General features: G+C 42.8%; 2 protein-coding genes across 7 annotated transcripts in view; both read right to left on the bottom strand.

Moving 5' to 3' along the window:
- Nucleotides 1-6,664, bottom strand: part of llgl2 (LLGL scribble cell polarity complex component 2) — a 39,053-nt gene extending 32,389 nt beyond the window's left edge. For all 3 annotated transcript variants that reach the window (XM_076093061.1, XM_076093062.1, XM_076093063.1), the window contains exons 1-3: nt 6,363-6,664; nt 1,216-1,365; nt 945-1,135 (exon numbers count right to left, since the gene is read on the bottom strand). The gene's annotated coding sequence lies outside the window, so the exon portion shown is untranslated. The remainder of the gene's footprint in view (nt 1-944; nt 1,136-1,215; nt 1,366-6,362) is intronic.
- Nucleotides 6,665-7,498: 834 nt separating this feature from the next.
- Nucleotides 7,499-18,584, bottom strand: galk1 (galactokinase 1). 4 transcript variants are annotated; one of them, XM_076093056.1, is made up of 8 exons: nt 18,259-18,584; nt 17,015-17,204; nt 16,650-16,769; nt 15,715-15,850; nt 15,373-15,554; nt 14,977-15,127; nt 14,711-14,873; nt 7,499-11,134 (listed from the first exon to the last, which is right to left on the bottom strand). In XM_076093056.1, the coding sequence occupies exons 1-8, from the start codon at nt 18,421-18,423 to the stop codon at nt 10,670-10,672; spliced, it is 1,572 nt and encodes a 523-aa protein (XP_075949171.1). In that variant the 5' UTR covers nt 18,424-18,584; the 3' UTR covers nt 7,499-10,669. The 4 variants fall into 4 exon arrangements, with proteins under 4 accessions (XP_075949171.1, XP_075949172.1, XP_075949175.1 ...); XM_076093057.1 differs by having other exon boundaries at nt 7,499-8,541; XM_076093058.1 differs by lacking the exon at nt 7,499-11,134 and adding an exon at nt 12,649-13,027.
- Between the last annotated feature and the right edge of the window lie 707 nt (nt 18,585-19,291).

The following is a 19,291-nucleotide window of genomic DNA, read 5'->3' as shown; positions in this document are numbered from 1 at the left end:
AGAGGTTGAGTAACTCAGTTGTACCTATATTTATGAATCAACAACAGAGGCTAAAAGGCAGCGCTGGCCAGATTCACTCCGTTCATACCTTTCACAATAAAAGCCCTATCCATATAGGAGTATATATTCCCCGGTCCTTTAACATGACAAGTTTGGCTTCTTTTGTTAAATGAAATGGTTCGCATAGTAAAATTTCAAGTAATAACCAGGCCCACACCCGATCAGTTGCTATAAAAAAATAAATTAAAAAATGAGGGTTTTATTTCAAAATGCCATATGTATCCTTATTAGAACATTTTTATCTGACTGATATGACTTTTCTTTGTTTTTGAAGTGTGTGTTCTGTCTCCAGTTGGCACATGTGTGGCCCTTTTGTTTATTTGTGTTCTTTAAAAAGAAAACCTAATAAAATACAAAAAATATATGAATAACACTGTCCCATAAAAATAGCCTTTTGCAATACATTATGCTCCACAACGAACTGTGCTGCGTATTAATGAAAAGATTTTTCATTAGGTTCCCCCTAAACTTATCTTGGATTAATAAAAATTAAAAAAAACTAGCCGAAAGTATGGTCGAGTAGGTATTAATACTCAGAACAGTATGTCATTTTTCAAGGTTTCCCTATTGTTGGGGGGAAATTGACTGACTAATTTACATTGACTGTGGATAAGGTGAAGTACCTGACAGTTTCAGGTTAATCAGAAGAACAATGGCATGTCAGAAGTGAGCTACTCAGAGAGATGAGCCAGTTTCAGCAGAGTGCTGCACAGTGACGTGGCCTAGTTTTACTGTCAGATATGGATTTTCTCAGGAATTCTACTTGGCAGTAGGGGAGTAATGAACTCGTCGGCGAATGACTGCGAACGCTGCATCTTTCATCGCGTTGTTTGATCTACGGTGAGCTCATCTCTCAGCAGGATGAGATGACGTACTGTATTTACCTTTGGTAGCAAATTAAACTGGCTTATCGACTCTTCTCACACGGGTCACATTCAGCAGCTCGGTCTGCTTTGAATGCGTCGCCTCAGCCGACCAACACACTATCCCAAATGTCCTTCGGTTAAATTGTGTTATCTTTCGTTCCCCGCAGTTCAGTGATGTCATCAAATTCCCAGCATATCAACAGAGCCATCTATGTTGAGAAGGGAGTCAACGGAGAGAAAAAAAAAAAAAAAAAGGTGCCTAAACATGCCTGGACACGACAATAACAACCTGAAGAAGAGGAGGCTCGACCTGTAGAGCTGCATGGACTGCGTCTGTCAACGGCATAGCACCTCGGAGGAGCAGTGAATGACCAGGAAATGCCTGGCAATCCAAAACATTCTTCTTATGGACTGCAATCAGCAGTTGTGCTGGCATTTGCTGCAAAAAAACAACAAAATGTGCAAAGCTGATCAGCCCCTCAATGAGTGACGGTTGATCAAGTCATAGCACTGAAGTATAGACACTTCCATTCATATTGTGTTAAAATGCAGCTATAGAAGAAACCACACACACAAACTGGTTTGACAGCTGCTTTAGAGAGAACTGGCTTACACACATGGTCTTGTTACAACTCACACTCACACACAGGTGATAAGGCACCAAATTAAACTGGAAGTGCACGGCCCTGACACCTCTGATCTCGGGCTGGACATCACTGAGTTATTCTTGGTCGTGGTGAGCACTCAAGTCAGCATTGGCTGGTGTGCTCGGGGAGTTCGGGCACGATTTTGTGTCAGGTTGGCAACCACGTGGGAGAGGAGGGAGGGAGGCATGTGAGCAGATTGAAACGCAAACCATCGGGTGTGTTGTGCCAACACTTGGCTGAGACAGAGAGAGAGCTGGGCAGAAGAACGCGGCTGACAAGACGGAGCAGAAGGACATTACAGGAAACACTTTCTTCCACTGTCCCTAACAAAGCAGACAGGAGATCTTGTCAGCCTTGGGCGTGGCTGGTAGGATATCATATCTCCCACCAACTCACTGCCTCTTCCTGTAATCAGAGCCAGGGAGACACAGGAGGGGGGGGCGGACAGACAATGTTTACACTCAGATTGTCACTGTCAGTGGGATAACTGCAATTCACTCATGACAGGGACTTAACATACAGAGGATTTGAAAAAGATGCTCCCCCTCATGTCAGGCCTGAATACATGACAACTTCCAATTAAAGCTGATTCTGCAGGATAAGGACTGATGAGGGGGGTGTCAGAGAGCACTGGTGCTACGGATCAGGTGGTGTCCCGGTTAACGGGTGACTGAATGTGTTTGCTTGGAGACAAGTGTTAAAACATGAGGTAATATTTAGCAGTTCTTGTGAGTATTTATCACATTTTGAATGTCGAAAAAGGAATTTGCTGCTAAACAACTTCTGTCTTCCGCCTCTAGATATGCTAGACCGATAGTCACCTGTTTAAATAATGCAGCCAGATCACTTTGAAACCATGACAGTGTGTCTAAGGCCCTGTCCACACTACTCCGTTTTTACTCCGTATTTGCTACGTTTACACTGAGCGGCCACACTACGCCGGAGTTTTGGAGCACCCTAAACGGAGGAATCTGAAAACTTAGAAAAAATTACGCCCACACCCGTGTTCGCTACTGGATTGGTTCTTGGCAACCATGACGTCTCTGTCCCTGATTCGTCACACTCACTATCACGTGACCCATACCCGGAAGAAAAACAAACTGGGCTACCAGCGATTCATTTCAACATGGATAACTAATTGCAAGCGTTGCTGCTAGCACAACAGCTACATGATGTTGCTGCTAGCACAACAGCTAGCAGCAGCTAGCAGCTGTTGTGCAGTAAAAGTCTGCATTTCTGTGGAGGAAGCAGCTGTTATTGGAGTGATTAGCGAGCGGCGTGACCGTCATCAGCCCTATGGAGCAGCTCGTTGTTTTTAGATTCTAATGAGAAGACATGCTGCACGAACGTTTTACTTCTTCCGTTTGGTAGCCTTGCGAGACCTTAGTCTGTAAGTATGTATTTATGAAGCATGAAAAGATGTACGTAGATATATTCTATTCGCGTGTTTAGTATAACATTTGTGTTGTATTAAATGCTAATCGCGGTTAGCATTTCTCCATTGGCGGTAATGTTAAAATTAGCTTAGAAGCTAGCTAGGCGGACATGTTACATGCTGGCTATATCATGGATTGTTGTTTTGTATTCATGTAATGTGTATAGGGACAGTTTGTAAAGCCATATTTCATATTGTGTTTCCACAGTTTTACAAATAAGAAAGATTCACACTGAAGTCTTGAAACTCTTCTATGGATTCCATGGTCTTTATTTCACGGATCTACTGTTAGCGATCTGCTAAGCTTTCCTGCACGAAGCAAGAGCAGAATAGAGTGAGAGACGTGTGTTGACTACATTTATGGACCCATATTCTAGTAAACGTTTACGTGTAAGTGTTGATTTTAAAGTAAATTTGATGTGAGAGAGAGATAGACCCGCAGCGCTGCAACTATGTCTGAAAAATAAAACTTTCCACGAACTGTGTCTGTTTGTTTATAGAGGGAGATTTTAGAGGAAGATCTTAAGTATCAAATACAACCTTTCATTATTAAAGACTACTTTATTACTCTGTCGTATTTTTTTTTTTTTTTAACTAAGCAACCAATCCACTTCCTGTTTACACCGTCACGCGCATGCCCAGTGTACGTTAATGGTCACATGCTGTCCGCCTTCGAAGGCTGCCGTGTGGACGCAGATCAACTCGAGAATGATGCTGAAACTCCCGTGTGGACGGAGATCGTTTCTATTTGACAAATCTGCATCCAAGGAGAAACGGAGTAATGTGGACAGGGCCTAAGTATTGCGCAGCTTTGTTAAATACTCCATTCTGATTGGTCAATGACGGCACTATACGGTCTGTTGTTTCTTTATAGCACACCGCTGCTTTGAATAACAGACCTCTGCTGTGGACACAGTTCTGATCAGCATACACAGGGAGCGGACTATTGACTTTTTAAATCAATGAAACAATTTTTAAATCAATATTTTGTGTCTTAAGTAAGTAGACCACCTCACTTTGGGGTCCTGCTCGTCCTGTTGGGGTTGATTTTGCAACAATGACCCCCTCACTGTACATTATCCCACTTATGAAGACCATAATCAAGTTTAAACAGAAAGTGATGTCAAGTTAGAACTAACATTAGAAAAACGGCAAAAAATAAATAGAACATGGGTTTGAATGATTGGTACAATCACATCTTGAATAATATCACGAAGACTACAAATACAGACCTGTAGGCTGCAATTAGTAATTTCATTAGCGATGAATCTGCTGACCAATTGTTTAATTGTTAAGCTATTTCCCTCCAATTATACAGCCCTACCTCTGTGTATTTAACATAATATTATTGCCAAGATAGGGGGGTGTGGAGAAAAAAACATTGGCCAAAACAAGAGAAAGGTACTGGATATGCAGCCAATGTACTTTGATTATGTTAACGTCATTTAAAACTCAACATGCATACATACTACATTCTCACAATGAGCTGTGACCTGGCGCACCTGCTGTAAAGAGAATGAGCGAGGGGAACATTCTGCAGCATTTTTACTTCCTGTGCAATCCCATTAGCAAGAGAGAGAAAAAAAAAAAAAAAGCTTCTTTTCCTGCCAGATATTGTGTTGCACATTGGGAGAGGTGAAAACAGGAATCAGGTTAACAGTTAACAGCACCAAACACAGCGTGACCGTCTCGAGCCGAGCGCTCCGTTTGAAGTTTACAAGCAAGGTAAGCCTCTCTGACAGCATTCTCACCGCTGTGAGGTTAGATCATTTAACTTCCTGTTCTAAAGGTTTCTGGCATGTATATTCACATCATTCGTGCAACTGAAGAGAGACATAAAAAAATTAAAAATACCCTCCTGCTTTTGCTCAAGCCAACTCCTCTAAAACACACTGATTTGGGAGCGGCCATTTATTTTGCCTGCATAATAGCTACAGGTGGACTTTACCATGCAGGTGTAATAGCTACTGAGAACAAAGGCTGTTTGTTTGGGCTAGCTCATGCAGGTGGAGTTGCAAGGACACAGCCTTTGTCCTTCAAGCAGTATCCTGTCCAGATTGTGGGACTCAGTCTATGCAACTTTATGTCTGTCAAAGTTAACCAGCCGATGATACTGGGCTTTAAAGAGACGGGAGGACTTTAGTTACATGTATACAGTCCACTGGATGAGCGTGCAGTTGACACATGAGGACCCAAACGCATCACAGTTTAGTACAACAAATGAGCTAATTAAGAGTTAGCTCTGGCTGATTGGACAAAGTAGAGTAGGGGCTGTGTTAGTATTTGTATTCTACATGTTGTGGTGTTGTGAATTGCCCAGACACTAGTCAAACCGGTGAAACGCTTCTCGCTCACACACCCCCTCCTCAAACGCACCGATTACTCATGCTTGAAACCAGACCGTTGACTCAAAGGGCGCTCACTAACATACCTGCTGAGGAGACACGCCTTGCTGAGGTTCTACGTTTCCGTCATTACGCAACCTCCGTCTCCCAGCTACTACTCACCTGTCTGCACAGTGAGGTCAGCAGGAAATGCCACGGTTTCTTCGGTACCACTGGCAACATAGTTTACCGATACATTTCTTGATCATTTTCTGTGACGTTACCGGAGATACGTCCTTGCCAAATCAACGGCTTCAAGTTGCTATAGTTTCTGCACAGGTGTTTGCTAACGCCCACTTAAGCTAGTAGTAAGTTCCCCCATGACGCATGGTTTAAGTTTAAGTTTAGTTAACAACAAGCTAGGCGATGGTTGGCAAACCACAATACGAGATTGGATAAAAACGCATCCTTACCAATCTTTACACAAGAAAAACGCCGATTAAATGTGGGTGTCGTTATAGCCAGACCCTCTTTTCCGGAGAAAATGACTGACGAGATTTTCACGTCATTCAGTCACTATGGTACGTTCGGCATGGAAGAAGTACACCAAGCAAACATGAATTTTCAGGGTTTTTTATGACCGTACACCTATGTCTGTTTCCATTGGAATACGTGTGAGATAGTAACGTTAGGCAACGTTAACTTAACCCAATTCCTTAAAGTTTAACATGTAATATAAGAATGTATCTTGTGAGCAATGCAGCAAACTCTACGTCTGCGACATGTGCTAATTCGCTTGTCATTACATATGGCGCTAGCACTTTGATTTCTGGGTGGAATATTAGTTGTTAGCCAGCTAGCAATAGGGAGAGTGATGTCTGGCTAACCTAGCAACTTTAGTTAGCTCGAGTTGGAGCCATTCAGGCGCTGGACGTCAAACTGGTGGCTATGATGAACACGGTGACGTTAGTTACATTGTTAGCCTCCTGACACTCAAGCAAACACCTGTTGGCACGAGCTCCCAACCCACCTGATTCAAAGCAGCCGTTGCTCAGAGGATGTCTACAGTTCACAGCCGCTGGAGAAGAGTCCACCCCCGTCCAGTGTCGGGTGATTTAGTTGGCTAAAGCTCTATCCTCAAAGTCGGGAAACAATGTGACCAGACCGTAAGCGAGTAATGTTACTCCCAGAATCCAAGCGACAGTGTATTTGCCGAGGAAATATCACGACTGAGCCCCAGTTAAAACTAAAACGTGGACTGGTGCTCCTTCTTTTTCCACTGTGGTAACCTCGGTGTTTCCTGCTAGGCTAAACTTCACTGTTTTGCTAACTCCTCCCTTGTGATGCATTCAAGTGCACCTCGTTAAACTCATACCAAGAGATCAAAACCCGCCCATCCCGGCCCACTTCCGCGTTCGCTTCTGTTCTAAAACATTTCATAGGTCAGTGCAGTTTTTCCTATGACTTCTTCACGAAGGGCTTCTTTCATCATCTCTCTTGAAACAGGATACTCTTTATATTCGTAGCAAAATGGGTATTCTGTTTGGATAAGTCAAGACAACAATTATTGGGAAAATGATAATCCCACTACTGGGAAATGGTTGTTCGATGTTTGTTAAAATTATGAGGTGTTTACATTTTTTAATTATAACGGAGACACTGAATTTAGAATATGGACAGAAAATGTTTGTAGATGTTTTTCTTTATATTGGCAAATTCTTACCATTTTCTGATTATAAATTACATTTTAAGCAACAATTGTTCTGCAGACACAATTGCCATACACTAACTAAAATGCAGAAGAGAGATATTTGAGTTATCACTTTGATGGGTTGTCTAACCAAAACTCAAGCAAGCAACAACAGGCAACAGTTGCTTATAAACATTCGCTATATTTACACGTAAACAAAGTTATTACACTACAATAACATCTGAAACCCATATTCACAAGAGAACATTCCACTATGGGTAAATCTGTCACAACGCAGACAATGAGTGGAAACAAACTATGGACAAGAATGCTTTTGGATTTTTAAAAAATCCCATTGAAAAAGCCTATAATTTGATCTGATCTTTCCTTTCGCTCAAAAGGAAAGTTTATGAAAACATACAGACACCTCAGCTTCTGCAGAGCTTCCTTCCAGCAGAACATTAAAACAAGACAGGAACTTTTATTTATTTATTTAAAATCAAGGTACCAAAGGAAAAGTATGATTTTAAATCCTGTTAATTCCCACATTAAATTACAGAATATTTTGATCATTTCATTTCAAATAGGGGCAGGTTGAGAATAAGATAAGACTTCTGGTATAACCTTTAAAACAAAAGCACAACAGTTCTTTTTTTAAAATCTGAAAACAGCTTTATTAATATAAACTGGCATATTATTTAAAGCCCCTGCGTACCTACGGCTCAGCCCAAAGATGTTTGCACTTAATCTGCCTGATTAGTCTTTTTCTTAAGAATGACTGTAGGCGAGTCCAGGCCGTGTTTGGTTCACATCTAGCTGACCCCAACTAACACCTTCAGTATGAGCTGCAGTATCAGTTTTATTAAAATAATAATAAATCAACTGTCATATTGCAATTCTCATCATATATCTGCCCATTATCAAGCAGATGAGCAGAAGTCTAATTAGCCAGAATAATTAAAAACACCTGTGTGAGTGTGCAGGGCCTTTAAAGCCGAGTCATTCTTGGCCACTATTCGGAGGAAGTCGACACAAAGCCCTTATATTTTATTGCCGTACAAAGTTATTATAGCTAATGTGTCCACATACGATCTCTTACTTACACATCCAGCACACATTAACAGGTTTGTGTCCACCTGATGGATGTTAGAACAATATTCAGTCTCCTTTTAGCTCCGTTTTTGTTCTCCACCAACTCCTGAGGAAAAATAATTCTGTCTCTTCAGCTACTAAATGTTCCACCAGCTAATCTCTAACTGTGTCTGTCTGCTGTTTGCTACAGAACAGGTAAAACAATGTTTTACTGCGAAGGCACATTAACATCTCAATCAGCTCGTGTGCATAACAGCATTAGTTTCATTTTAACAGTGAAAGATTGAAAGGAAAAAGAAACGCCCATAAAGAGGAATGAATCGGTTATACAGCAGAGATGCGTCGACAACGGTCAGGGCAGACTGAGAGCCCGAGCTCCCTCTGAAGGAGTTGTGACATAGAAAGTTGGGGTTCCACTGTATCGCTCCTGTTAAGGAAAAAATGACAAACATACAAACACACACATGAGTACTTAATCCATAGTAACCTTCAACCAACAATACATCTGAAACAAATACCTAAATCTGAGCGCTAAGCATTACAGCTGTACGTGAGCATACTGATGTTCCTTGCGCAGAATGTGAATAAGCATGATGGAACCAGACTGTCCATCTAGAGCGGCTGCAGAGCCACTTCATGCTCCTCACAGTCAGAGGAATAAAGTTCAAAGAGGGAGCCAGAAGAAAGAACCACTGGGTTTGTTTATCGCAGCGAGACGCCTTTCCTCTTCAGCCAATACGCATCTTCTCCTCCTCCAGAGTTACACACCGAGTTCATAACTCAGACTTTAATTTATCATGAAATAATGTCAATAAGCTAATTCTAATGTGGAGCATTGGTGTTTTTTTTTGTTGGAAAAATATATTATTAGTCAAGTCTAACAAAATATCATCTTATCATTAATGTCAACTATGTAGAAAACACAGCAAAAAAACTTGACTTTCAAAATCCAAACTATGTCAGTAAAATAGGAAGTAAATGTAACTCTGACATATGTTGTATGTTTTAGGTCTAAGGCGGAATTTCTAAGTCTAAAAGGCAATGTGATCTCACAGAAATAGGTCAAACATCTTCTTAATGGCTCATTACGTCGTGGAGGCTCGGAATGTCATAGAATTACATGCCAGCGCTAGCGAAACAATGTTAGGTTTAGGTAACAACACTACTTCTTTGTAGGCAACAAAACTACTTCTTTAGGTTTAGGAAACAGAAGATTATGGTTTGGGTTAAAAGTAGTATGTCTGTTACCTTATGTAATTTTACCCACCACAACATTGACTATTGGTTTCACAGGGGACACAGACACCAGTCTCCTGGGTGAAAGTCCTGTGTTTGTTAGACGACACTCTCATATCCGTGCATTGACTGGAGCTACAGTACGGAAGTAATTATCTAAGCTTAGCATAAAGACTGGAAACAGCCAGCCTGGCTTAAACTTCAAATTTCTTGGCCATCGGCTAGTCACAGTGACTGAATTGTCCGCTGGTTGCTTGGCAACCTCATGGCGACGACAGGAATCCAGGAAGTCATTGTGTTTGGAGAGAAATAGTTTGAGAACAGAATTATCCATAGATCATAATGTAATAAATGAAGAAACTCATGAAAGGTATTACTGGTGAATCTACAGGGCTGCATGGGAAGCAGAAGTGAGTACAATTTTCGTAGTGGCTGAACGGTGGCATTACAACGTCCGAGTTCTTCACGTGGTGAAATTAGACCCAGAAGGACGTTTTCCCCATAGACTTCTATAGCAAAAGAGACGTCAGCGGATAATCACTTTTTTTTTAAGGTATATCCACTCCCCGGTATGAACACTTGAATAGCCCTGATTTAAATCATTGGGTCCTAAAAGTTACAAAGTGCACTAATAGCCTGTTATATCCGTTAGCACAATGAACTGCCGTTCATGTGAGAGAGCAGAGACCAAGCAGCTGAGAGGAGGGGTTAAAGGAAATGCTAGCGCACCCAAAGATGCAGAAGATCCAGGTAAATTTATACACAGCAGTCGAGCCATTGAGGTTTCATGCACCACTGAGAAACTTTCATAGGAATGAACGGGGCCCCGTCTCCAACGCTGCATCCAGTTTTCTTTACACACCCATGGCTTTGTCCGCTTGGCGTTTCACCTCTTTATATTTGCATTTTTTGTGGCACTGTGGCTGCCATCTTTCTCTTGGACACATGCTTCGGATCTGGCCCCCCGACGCTACGTTATTATAGCAGGTTGACGGCCAGAAATGTCCAGAACACAGCAAAATAAGAAAATAAAGGCAGAGGGCAGGGTCTCTACAGATACAGACAGAATCATTCTGCCTTTAACACAGCCTATTATTTACTATTTCAGTAAACCATATGACAGGAGAACAAACACGGAGACCACAGACAAAAAAAATAATTTTCAGTGACCTCCTAGTCATAATCTGTATCCCTTTGATTAAAAAGGTTAGCTCCAACTCTTAACTAACTTGATAGCTGGTTGAGTTGTGACCACAGAGAATAATTGTTCAGAACTTGGCATGTTCTGGTGCTTTTAGTTTAAGTTCTTTGCCCAGAGCTCAGGACTTGACAAGCCGGAGTGAGGTGCAGTTAAGTATTTCTGCCGGGTCGGGAGTCACCAGATCAACCTTGAAGCCTTCAGCCAAAGACACCTTCAGCAGCTCCTCCACAAACCCCTGCATGTCCACGATATCGCTCGGGTTGTGGTGCATGTTCATGATGTCGTCCGACTGCACCAGCTCCGGGTACGAGACGGTCAGCCCCCGGTAGCGCTGCTTGTCGTACTGATCCCGCGGCAGTTCGTCGGGCCTCGGCACCCACTCCAGTTTCAGCCTGTTCTGCGTCGGGTTGCACGGACAGGGGCTAGCGAGGCCCTGGGGTGTTCTGTAGGAGAAGCGCTCACAGAGGAGGGCCAGGAAGGCCCTCCAGGTACAAAAGAGGTCCACTGTGAAGGCTCGCACGGAGCATGTACGGAGCTCATAGTTTTCTGGCCCATGGCGCAGGTTGAAGTGCAGAACGCGGACCTGGAATGAGAGGGCAGACTGTGCTGACTACACATCCTCCAGAGTGCACACAAACAAAAGAACCGGTCCGTCCATGTCTCTGAATGTGCAAACACACATCCTCTACTCACATACTGTATATATGGTAAACACAAACTGGCTCTCACAAAGGTTACCCAAGGCGAGTCATATCTAAAACATTCTTAAAACGTTCTGTTGAGCCCAATTGAAATTCAGGTCAAAAGGGAAAAGTTTGACATTTTGAGAAACGTGCCCATTTACTTTCTTACCAAGAGTTCGAGGAACATTGTGTCGGTACGCCTAATATGAAGCTAATTTAGCTTAGCACAAAGACTGAAAACAGCTAGCCAGGCTCTGTCCTAAAGTAAACTTTGTTAAAACCTCGCTAATTACCACATTCTTTCTCTCAGCCAGGCTAGCCGTTTCATCCCCCGCTTCTTGTCTTTATGCTAAGCTAAATTAGTCGACAGCTGGCTGCAGCTTTATATTTAGCGTACCGATACACAGAGAGTGTCAATCTTTTCATCAAACTCTCAACAAGAAGACAAATAGGTGTTGTTTCTGAAAAATGTCAAACTATTCCTTTAAGTTCTCCCCTGTCTCACGAGACCAAAACCACATCTGACTCTCAAAAACAATCTCAGGAGTCGGTACTGTCCATTTAGCTTACTTCTGAGCCTCCAGATCTCAAACTGACTGTTAGCAGTGAGGGTTATAAGAGGGTCTCATCACCTCTATGTGAATGAACTTTTTATTCTCTGGAACTTCTCTGGACTTCTCTGGAAATTACATTTAGAAACCCATTAAGGTATTTAGGTCAATATCTAATATGAATTAAAACTCAAACAATGCGCCTCATGCAAGAACATTTTCTTTTACCTTATCCAAAATCTTTTTTTATCTGAGGTTTGCTGGTACAAGTGTTCAAAGTCACATTCACCAAACTCTTAACTGGACTTGTAAAATCGATAGTCCATCCTGTTTTAGGGAAAGATTTATACACAAAAATTTGTAAAGGGAAGAATTTTACAATGCATGAAGCCCATTGATTTGATTCAATGTAGAGAAAATATTGCTCTAACTTAAAAAAAAAGGCATACCTTGGAATCAACATTCAGCACAATCATGGCTCCTAGGGGCCCTCCTCTAAGGCTGAGAGGCACTGACGCCTCGTAGCGGCAAATCTCCTCCAGCAGGGGCCGTATTTGAAAGAAATCCGCCTCCCTCCGCAGCAGTGCCAGCTCTGAGAAGCCCTCCGGCAGATCCAGGGAGCTGGAGCGCAGGTAGTTCAGAATGTACCGGAACACTTTACCGTCTCGGTCTATGAAGACGTTCCCTCCGTTATCTCTCAGCACGGGGATTTGTCCGGTGAACATCGCGCCGAGCATAGAGTCGCGGCAGCCTGTCAGAGTGCCCAGGGTGGTGGTGTAGATTTCCCCACCAACGTTCAGCGACACCGGGTCCTGGAGAGAGTTCCTGTTGCTGTTGTCCGGTGAGTTGAGGTTGGGCATCTTGGAGGCAAGGCGATCGCGAAGCCCTCTCTGATGTTGTTATTGGGAGGACGAGGTCAGGAATGCTGAGGACCGAGGGGATGTGGATGTTCCAAGTGCTTCTTTTGTTTCCAAGAAAGACTTGTTTCCTTTGACAGCTAGTAGCCAGGATACGGCCAAGTTAGAAAAGATGCGAGGAAATCTGCCAAGTCCGCTTCCAAAACTGAAGATTTATGAATCAGGAGTTTCAAAAAAAAAAAAAAAAAGAAGGCTGCTGCTCTTTTCCTTCTCATTTGTGCCAAGCAAACGTGTCATCCTTATAAGCTCCTGTGATTTTCTGTGGTTAAATGTGCATCTTTGTTGATTCTGAGTGGTGTCCACTAACAGCAGGCCCAAAGTCTGACTGTGTTAAAAACAGAAAAGCAGCAGGACCACTGTGACCAGACCAGCATGCTGATAACTGGACACTTGTGGCTCCACGAAGCTCGCTCTTATTCTCAGCTCATACCCCCTGATCTCTCTCTCTCTCTCTCTCACACACACACACACACACACACACACACACACACACACACACACACACACACACACAGGAGCTGTCTGAGCAAGACACGAGGGACTGGGGCAATTTGTGTGAAATGCGCCCCTTAAAGTGACAGACAGAACATTGAATGTGCTTTTTATCCCCTGTGAACAAATGTCGTCTGACACTTTTCATTTCAAATGCCGTTCGGAATGCAAAGCTTTTTACAGAAAACAGAATCGTGAAAACAGAAAAGGTTTAATTTCCCAACTACAACTGACTTAGTTGCACCTCCTATGTTGCAGGATGAGAAGAAGTCAGCTGAATATATACAAGTCCATTACTCGCTACAAATGTGATCTTCAAAAGTAAATGATATCAAAAAGAACTTCAACTGAAAGCAATAGAGTGAAGAGAAAGAAACACAGCAGCATGTCGCCTGGTGTGTAAATATGCATCCACAACAAAATGCCCATGCTCAACTTAAAGTTGGGAATCGAGTGTAATATTTTGGGTCATAACAGAGAAACACAATCATTTTGAAACATCTGAGATGGATGAGAGGACAAGATCTAACAGATCTAACACTTCCATGGATCACATGTGCTTTTACAGTCTGACCCAGTGTTAAATTCAGACAACCAAAATTCTGACGGAAATTATTTATTGACAACCTGTTTTTCTCAACGAAGCAGGACTAAAACTAAACCAAAAGTAACCATTTAAAATAAAAACTAAACAACAATGTGAAAGGCAGACGAATGGAAAATGAGGAATCACTGATTTAATCAGGCGGCAACCTCCAGTTCTGCAGAGTGAAGCCGATGCGGAAGTGTCCTAAAACGTGCATTCTCTCTACTGACCAGCAGGGGCCGACTCCTCTGGTTGTAAAAAGAAGTCAGATTGTATAGACGTCTATGAGAAAATGACTCTACTTCTCTCTTGATTTATTACCTCAGTAAACATTGTAAACATGAGTTTATGGTCTCAATCTCTAGTTTCAAGTCTTCTTCAATACAGCATGATGTTCATTTAGTAAATGATGGTCCATTTAGAGTCAAATATACCATAAAGAAGAGCATGCTTATGGGCAGGCTTACTGTGATGGCCTTGTACCTTCAACAAGCCCTGTGGGCAGCTCTACTTATTGGTCCTCTCATGTTGGACAGAGGGAAAGACTGGACGCTACAGTGACTCACTGTCGCCCTCTGGAGGTACAAGTGGTACTACAAGACAGGACGGGTCGGGGCTAGCTGGTTAGCATGCTCATTTCAGATATCTCTGCAACACGTCTTTGACATGACATCAACACTAACATTCTGTTGATTATTTTAGTTAGAAGGCTTTAAATTTAAATTCTGGCCACATCTTTCACATTGCACCTTTAAACGCAAATTTTGGCCTAATAGCTTATCTATGTGCATCTACTAGCTTTCAATACAAGTATTTTTTTTAAAAACATTAAAAACAAAACACTTATTTGTTGATGATAATCCTAATAACTCACATACAGTACATATGGTCTCTACAGTACACAGTATATGAAGGAGTGTGTGTTTTAACCTGTATGTGGAGTATAGTCTGGTCGATGGCGTGCGCCTGCAGCAAAGTCACGGTGCATCCGCCGAATCCTCCGCCGGTCATCCGGCTGCCAAACACCCCCTGCACCTCCATGGCTGCGGACACCAGCTCATCCAGCTCCCTGCAGCTCACCTCGTACAGGTCTCTGACACAGGGACACCCGGTGAACACACACACCTCTCCCACATTATGTCCTAAACCGTGACTCTAAGGTTCTACGGGCGCGATGCAGCTGCTTTAACTTTTACCTGAGGGAGTTGTGGCTCTCCACCATAAGCTTGCCAAACTCTTTGTAGGCTCCTCTCTTCAGGGCTTCGGCAGCTTGGACAGTTCTTTCTATCTCCTCAATCACGTGACGAGCTCTTCGATAGGTTACGTCATCCAGTCTGTCCCTTGCCTCTGAAATGATAGGGACACGTCTGGAATTCACACGCTACGTCGGGCTTCAATGAGCTTCAAGAGCATTGGACGTTAGTTAAAATGAATTTCCTTTATCAAAATATGCAGCATTGATATATTGATATTAATGGGAGGAGGACACGGCAGGAATTAGGATAGTGAGCTAGTCCACAACAGAGAAAGATAGGGTGTGATAAAATAGGACAGAAAGGGACAGGATGATAAAAAATAAATATATTTCACACCCTCTAGGTCCTTAATAGTGGCATCTCTGAGACTGTCCTTTCCCAGGATGGAGGCAGCCTCCTCACACCGTCTGCGTCTCATGGGGTACTCGCTGCCGGTCAGAGAGTGCTTCACATTGGAGTTAGTGATGAGAATGACCAAGTCTGGATCTGCCAGAGGGACTGGGGTGGCCTCCAGCGACCTGAGTCCAACCACAGACAAGTACATTATTGAAAATGGTGGACGTAAAAATATCCCTCCACCTTTGAAAGCGTTTTGCCACAAACATGCCAATTGTAACAAAGAAGAATGTTACTCAAAAACCTTTGGATTAACCTGCTCTCATTGGATGTGTACACTACCTGCAGTCAATGAGCAGAGCATGGCCCTCCCTGCCCAGAACAGACACAAACTGATCCATAATGCCACAGGGCACACCGGCATGAGTGTGTTCTGCCTTCTGGCAGGCCACCGCTGTGGATACCTTGTCTCCTTCATCTGAAAGATGAAAAAACATGTAGAGTAAATACAGACGGCCACCTCCGGTTCTAGAAAGTGAAGCCCATGCAGAGGTGCCTTAAACCTGCAGTCTCTCTACTGGCCATCAGGCGGCGACTCCTCTGGTTGCAAAAAGAAGTCAGATTGTATAGAAGTCTATGAGAAAATGACTCTACTTCTCTCTTGATTTATTACCTCAGTAAACATTGTAAACATGAGTTTATGGTCTCAATCTCTAGTTTCAAGTCTTCTTCAATACAGCATGATGTTCATTTAGTAAATTATGGTCCATTTAGAGTCAAATACACCATAAAGCAGATTATGCTTTAGGGCGGGGCTACCTTGTGATTGACAGGTCGCTACCACAGCGTTGTCTGGTCTGGAAGTTGTATTGTAAAAGTTAACTGTAACAGTTTTACATTCAGCATTCAGTTGTACTTATCTCCACCCTCTCGTGTCAACCAAGATGGCGTCGGCCATAAACCAAGAGGTTGACGGCAAAAATGCTGAAAGTCAAGGCTTCAAAAACCAACGGGTGACGTGATGGTGACCGCCTCCACTTCTTACATACAGTCTTTAAGTAAACAAAAATTTTAAAGAATTTTAGCCTCGGCAGAACTTCAGGCTGTAATATCAGTTCATGTTAACACCAACTCATCAGTTTGCTGATGCGTCAATCCAATATTGGCCATTCCTTGAAAAATCACTTCATCCATCTCTAATATAATGACAGATTCCTTCCTGTCTGCACTACCTGAACATCAGAGTCACGCTGGTCCGACCGAACTCAGATTCTGACCTGGCTTGAGTTGCTGCAGGAATGTGTAGCAAGCCACCTCCAGAGAGGCAGAGCTGGACAGACCCCCTCCCAGGGGGACACTGCTGGCTATCACCGCCCTGAAACCTGGGACAGGAGGAGCTGAAGCACAGCAGACAGACAGGGGAGACAGAACACACGAAATAAATATACTGCGGTGTCCGACCAAAGCAGGTCAACATGTGAGATATGCTGCAGATCTGTTCTCATTCACTTTGACAGGACTACATTCACTGGAAGGGGTAAACACTGGAAAATAAACTCCTGTAGTACTATTAGTAGTAATATCTATTTTTCATTAAGTGTGATGTCATTATAGCAGTCAATACACTCGTTGCTTTGTTTACCCCGGTAATGCTGGATAACACCCTTCACATAGTTCGCCCAGCGGGGTAACCCCGGAGGAAGCGGTGATCCGTCACCGGGCAGGCTGAAGTCCACCCTCCGAGGCTCGTCAGCATCCTCGGTTGCCGTTACCACGGTGACATCGGGGCCAGAGGTTTGACTCCCAACCACCACAGTCACCAGGGGCAGCGCCTGGCTCACCAAACCCAAACAAACACAACGCAGCTGAGTGGTTATCTTTTCCTCTGTGTCACAGGGGAACTAACCTAAAAATAAAACCAGGAAGTATTACGTTTCCTGCTTATCACGGATATGTGGAACTATAGTCCATTTTCCAGTCCTGAGGTTCTGCTCTTCTGTTACGACGAGCATTACATAAATGCACAATTTGCATATTAAACAAAACATTTCAGAGAACTTGTAATATAAAAAAAATAAAAAATGTTGTATTAATGTCAGTAATCAACTGGGGAAGTTGTATGGTTGTATCCATTTGTTGTTTTACCCTATTCACCTGTAGTGTCCTAAAAATGATTGGAAAGGCCATTTTCTCGAAATGAGTTTTTTTCTCAGACTCTGATCCAGAAATCTCCACTTCAGTAGCTCTTACATACACCAAACATTACACTTTCATTCCTCTCTCTATTCTGAAGGTTTCTACAGAGGAGTTTGTTCACATATCATTCAGAGACTAATTTATACAACATTATATCACTAAAAGCAGAAATGGAGTTTGTATGGCTATTGACAATGTCTTCTGATTTATGGAAGGAAAAATTAAGATATATAGGAAACCACTTCTGTAAAAACCTTTGAAACTAATATTTCAACAAAATGAAACAAGAATTTTGAACCTGGCTTTATCCAATGTTCGGATTTCTGTCCTGGAAATGTATTTAATAAGATAATGCCTCATTCGCATTTTCAAACATATAATATCAGGAAATAATTTTATATATCTATTTTTTTTCTTAATTCCAGCTGGTAATTAATCAATTCCCATGGTTATATCTATGATGAATTGTTACCCTATTAACCTGGGCTATATTCTGAACTGCACCGCTGTTGTAACACACTATTACAGAGCAGAACAGTCCGTGAGCTGCTATAACACGTGCACCAACAGGCACCACATAAAACATTAAATTGCCAGAATTTCTGACGAGATTTGGCGTGACAGTCAAACAACGGTGTATCCCTTTCACCCAAGTCACACCGGTGAGCTGTTCAACAGTCGTGATGTTACCATCGGAAGCACAAATCCCTGGTTGTAGTCGGTGTGCTCCCCTATCAGGTTGACTCTTCCGGGGGCACACACCGCCGTCTGAGGAGCCTCTTCGCCGAACACCTGGCCATACAAAAGCCGAGCACACGCGACGAGCTCGTGTACACTTGGAAAAGAACTGGCCATTGAAGAATAGACACTTTTGTCCGCTAAATTTTAATTACATCAACGACACATGCGCGCGAAAACCACCTAAGTGATATGAGGAAACTTAGACGCTAATAAAAACGCTAAGTGGCCGTGATATGTACAATAAGTTCTAATGGCATGTCAAGGTGCTGTTTACTTCCTGGTGTGTGTGGCCAAATAGTTTATTGTGAGGCTCTGGTTGGTGGAAAGAGGTCACGTGACACAGCTTGCTATTTCAGCTAAAAGCATTGACGAGACAGATTTTTTTCCTGGAAACAGTCACTTGAGCAGAAGTATAAAGTTGCCTAAAATGGAAATACTCAAGTATAAGTACCTATAATTTGCACTTAACTGGCCCACATGAGCAACTATATGGTACTCCATCACTTTTCATTTCGCAGACCGAATGAAGTACGAAGCACGGTGTGTGGCTCCCCCTGGTGGGCACAGGTGGCCATCACGTGTCAAATCCTCCGGTGGCCAGTGAGCCACCCAATGCACAAAAAGGTTGCTGGTTCAAGCCCCGAGAGGTTTTTTAAAGGAGAACTACGACCATTTTCAAAATGCATCGATGTTATTCTTACGGTCTGAGTCAGTGCCAGAATGTGAGTGACCATGAACAACTCTCTCCTAAATCCCAAAACTAGTGGGCTAAAACTCAAACGTGTGATGTCATCAATTGTAAAGTGTGGAACTGCTCCATAGGTAGTGATTTGTGAAAGGTGTTATAGATGACACAGGGGAATTGTTCTAAGTATATGGGTACATGTTCTGTCGCACAACTGAGAACACTACAGTAGAATAAAGAACAACAGCCATTCTGTAGGTCCACAAAATCAGTCTCTCATTCATTGGTTGCTTCTGA

The sequence above is a fragment of the Anarhichas minor genome, unplaced genomic scaffold (genome assembly GCF_050575085.1).
Source record: "Anarhichas minor isolate MPS153535 unplaced genomic scaffold, ASM5057508v1 ptg000017l, whole genome shotgun sequence".
NCBI lineage: Eukaryota > Metazoa > Chordata > Actinopteri > Perciformes > Anarhichadidae > Anarhichas > Anarhichas minor.
The sequence above is the reverse complement of the archived record's forward strand: the minus strand, read 5'-3'. Positions and strand labels throughout refer to the sequence as shown.

Coding starts and splice junctions, on each gene's coding strand:
- galk1 (XM_076093056.1), bottom strand. CDS start 18,423: ATGGCCAGTTCTTTTCCAAGTGTACACGAGCTCGTCGCGTGTGCTCGG. Junction 15,851..16,649: donor CCTGCAGCAACTCAAGCCAG/GTCAGAATCTGA, acceptor TTCATCTTTCAG/ATGAAGGAGACAAGGTATCC. Junction 15,555..15,714: donor GCTCTGCTCATTGACTGCAG/GTAGTGTACACA, acceptor GGTTGGACTCAG/GTCGCTGGAGGCCACCCCAG.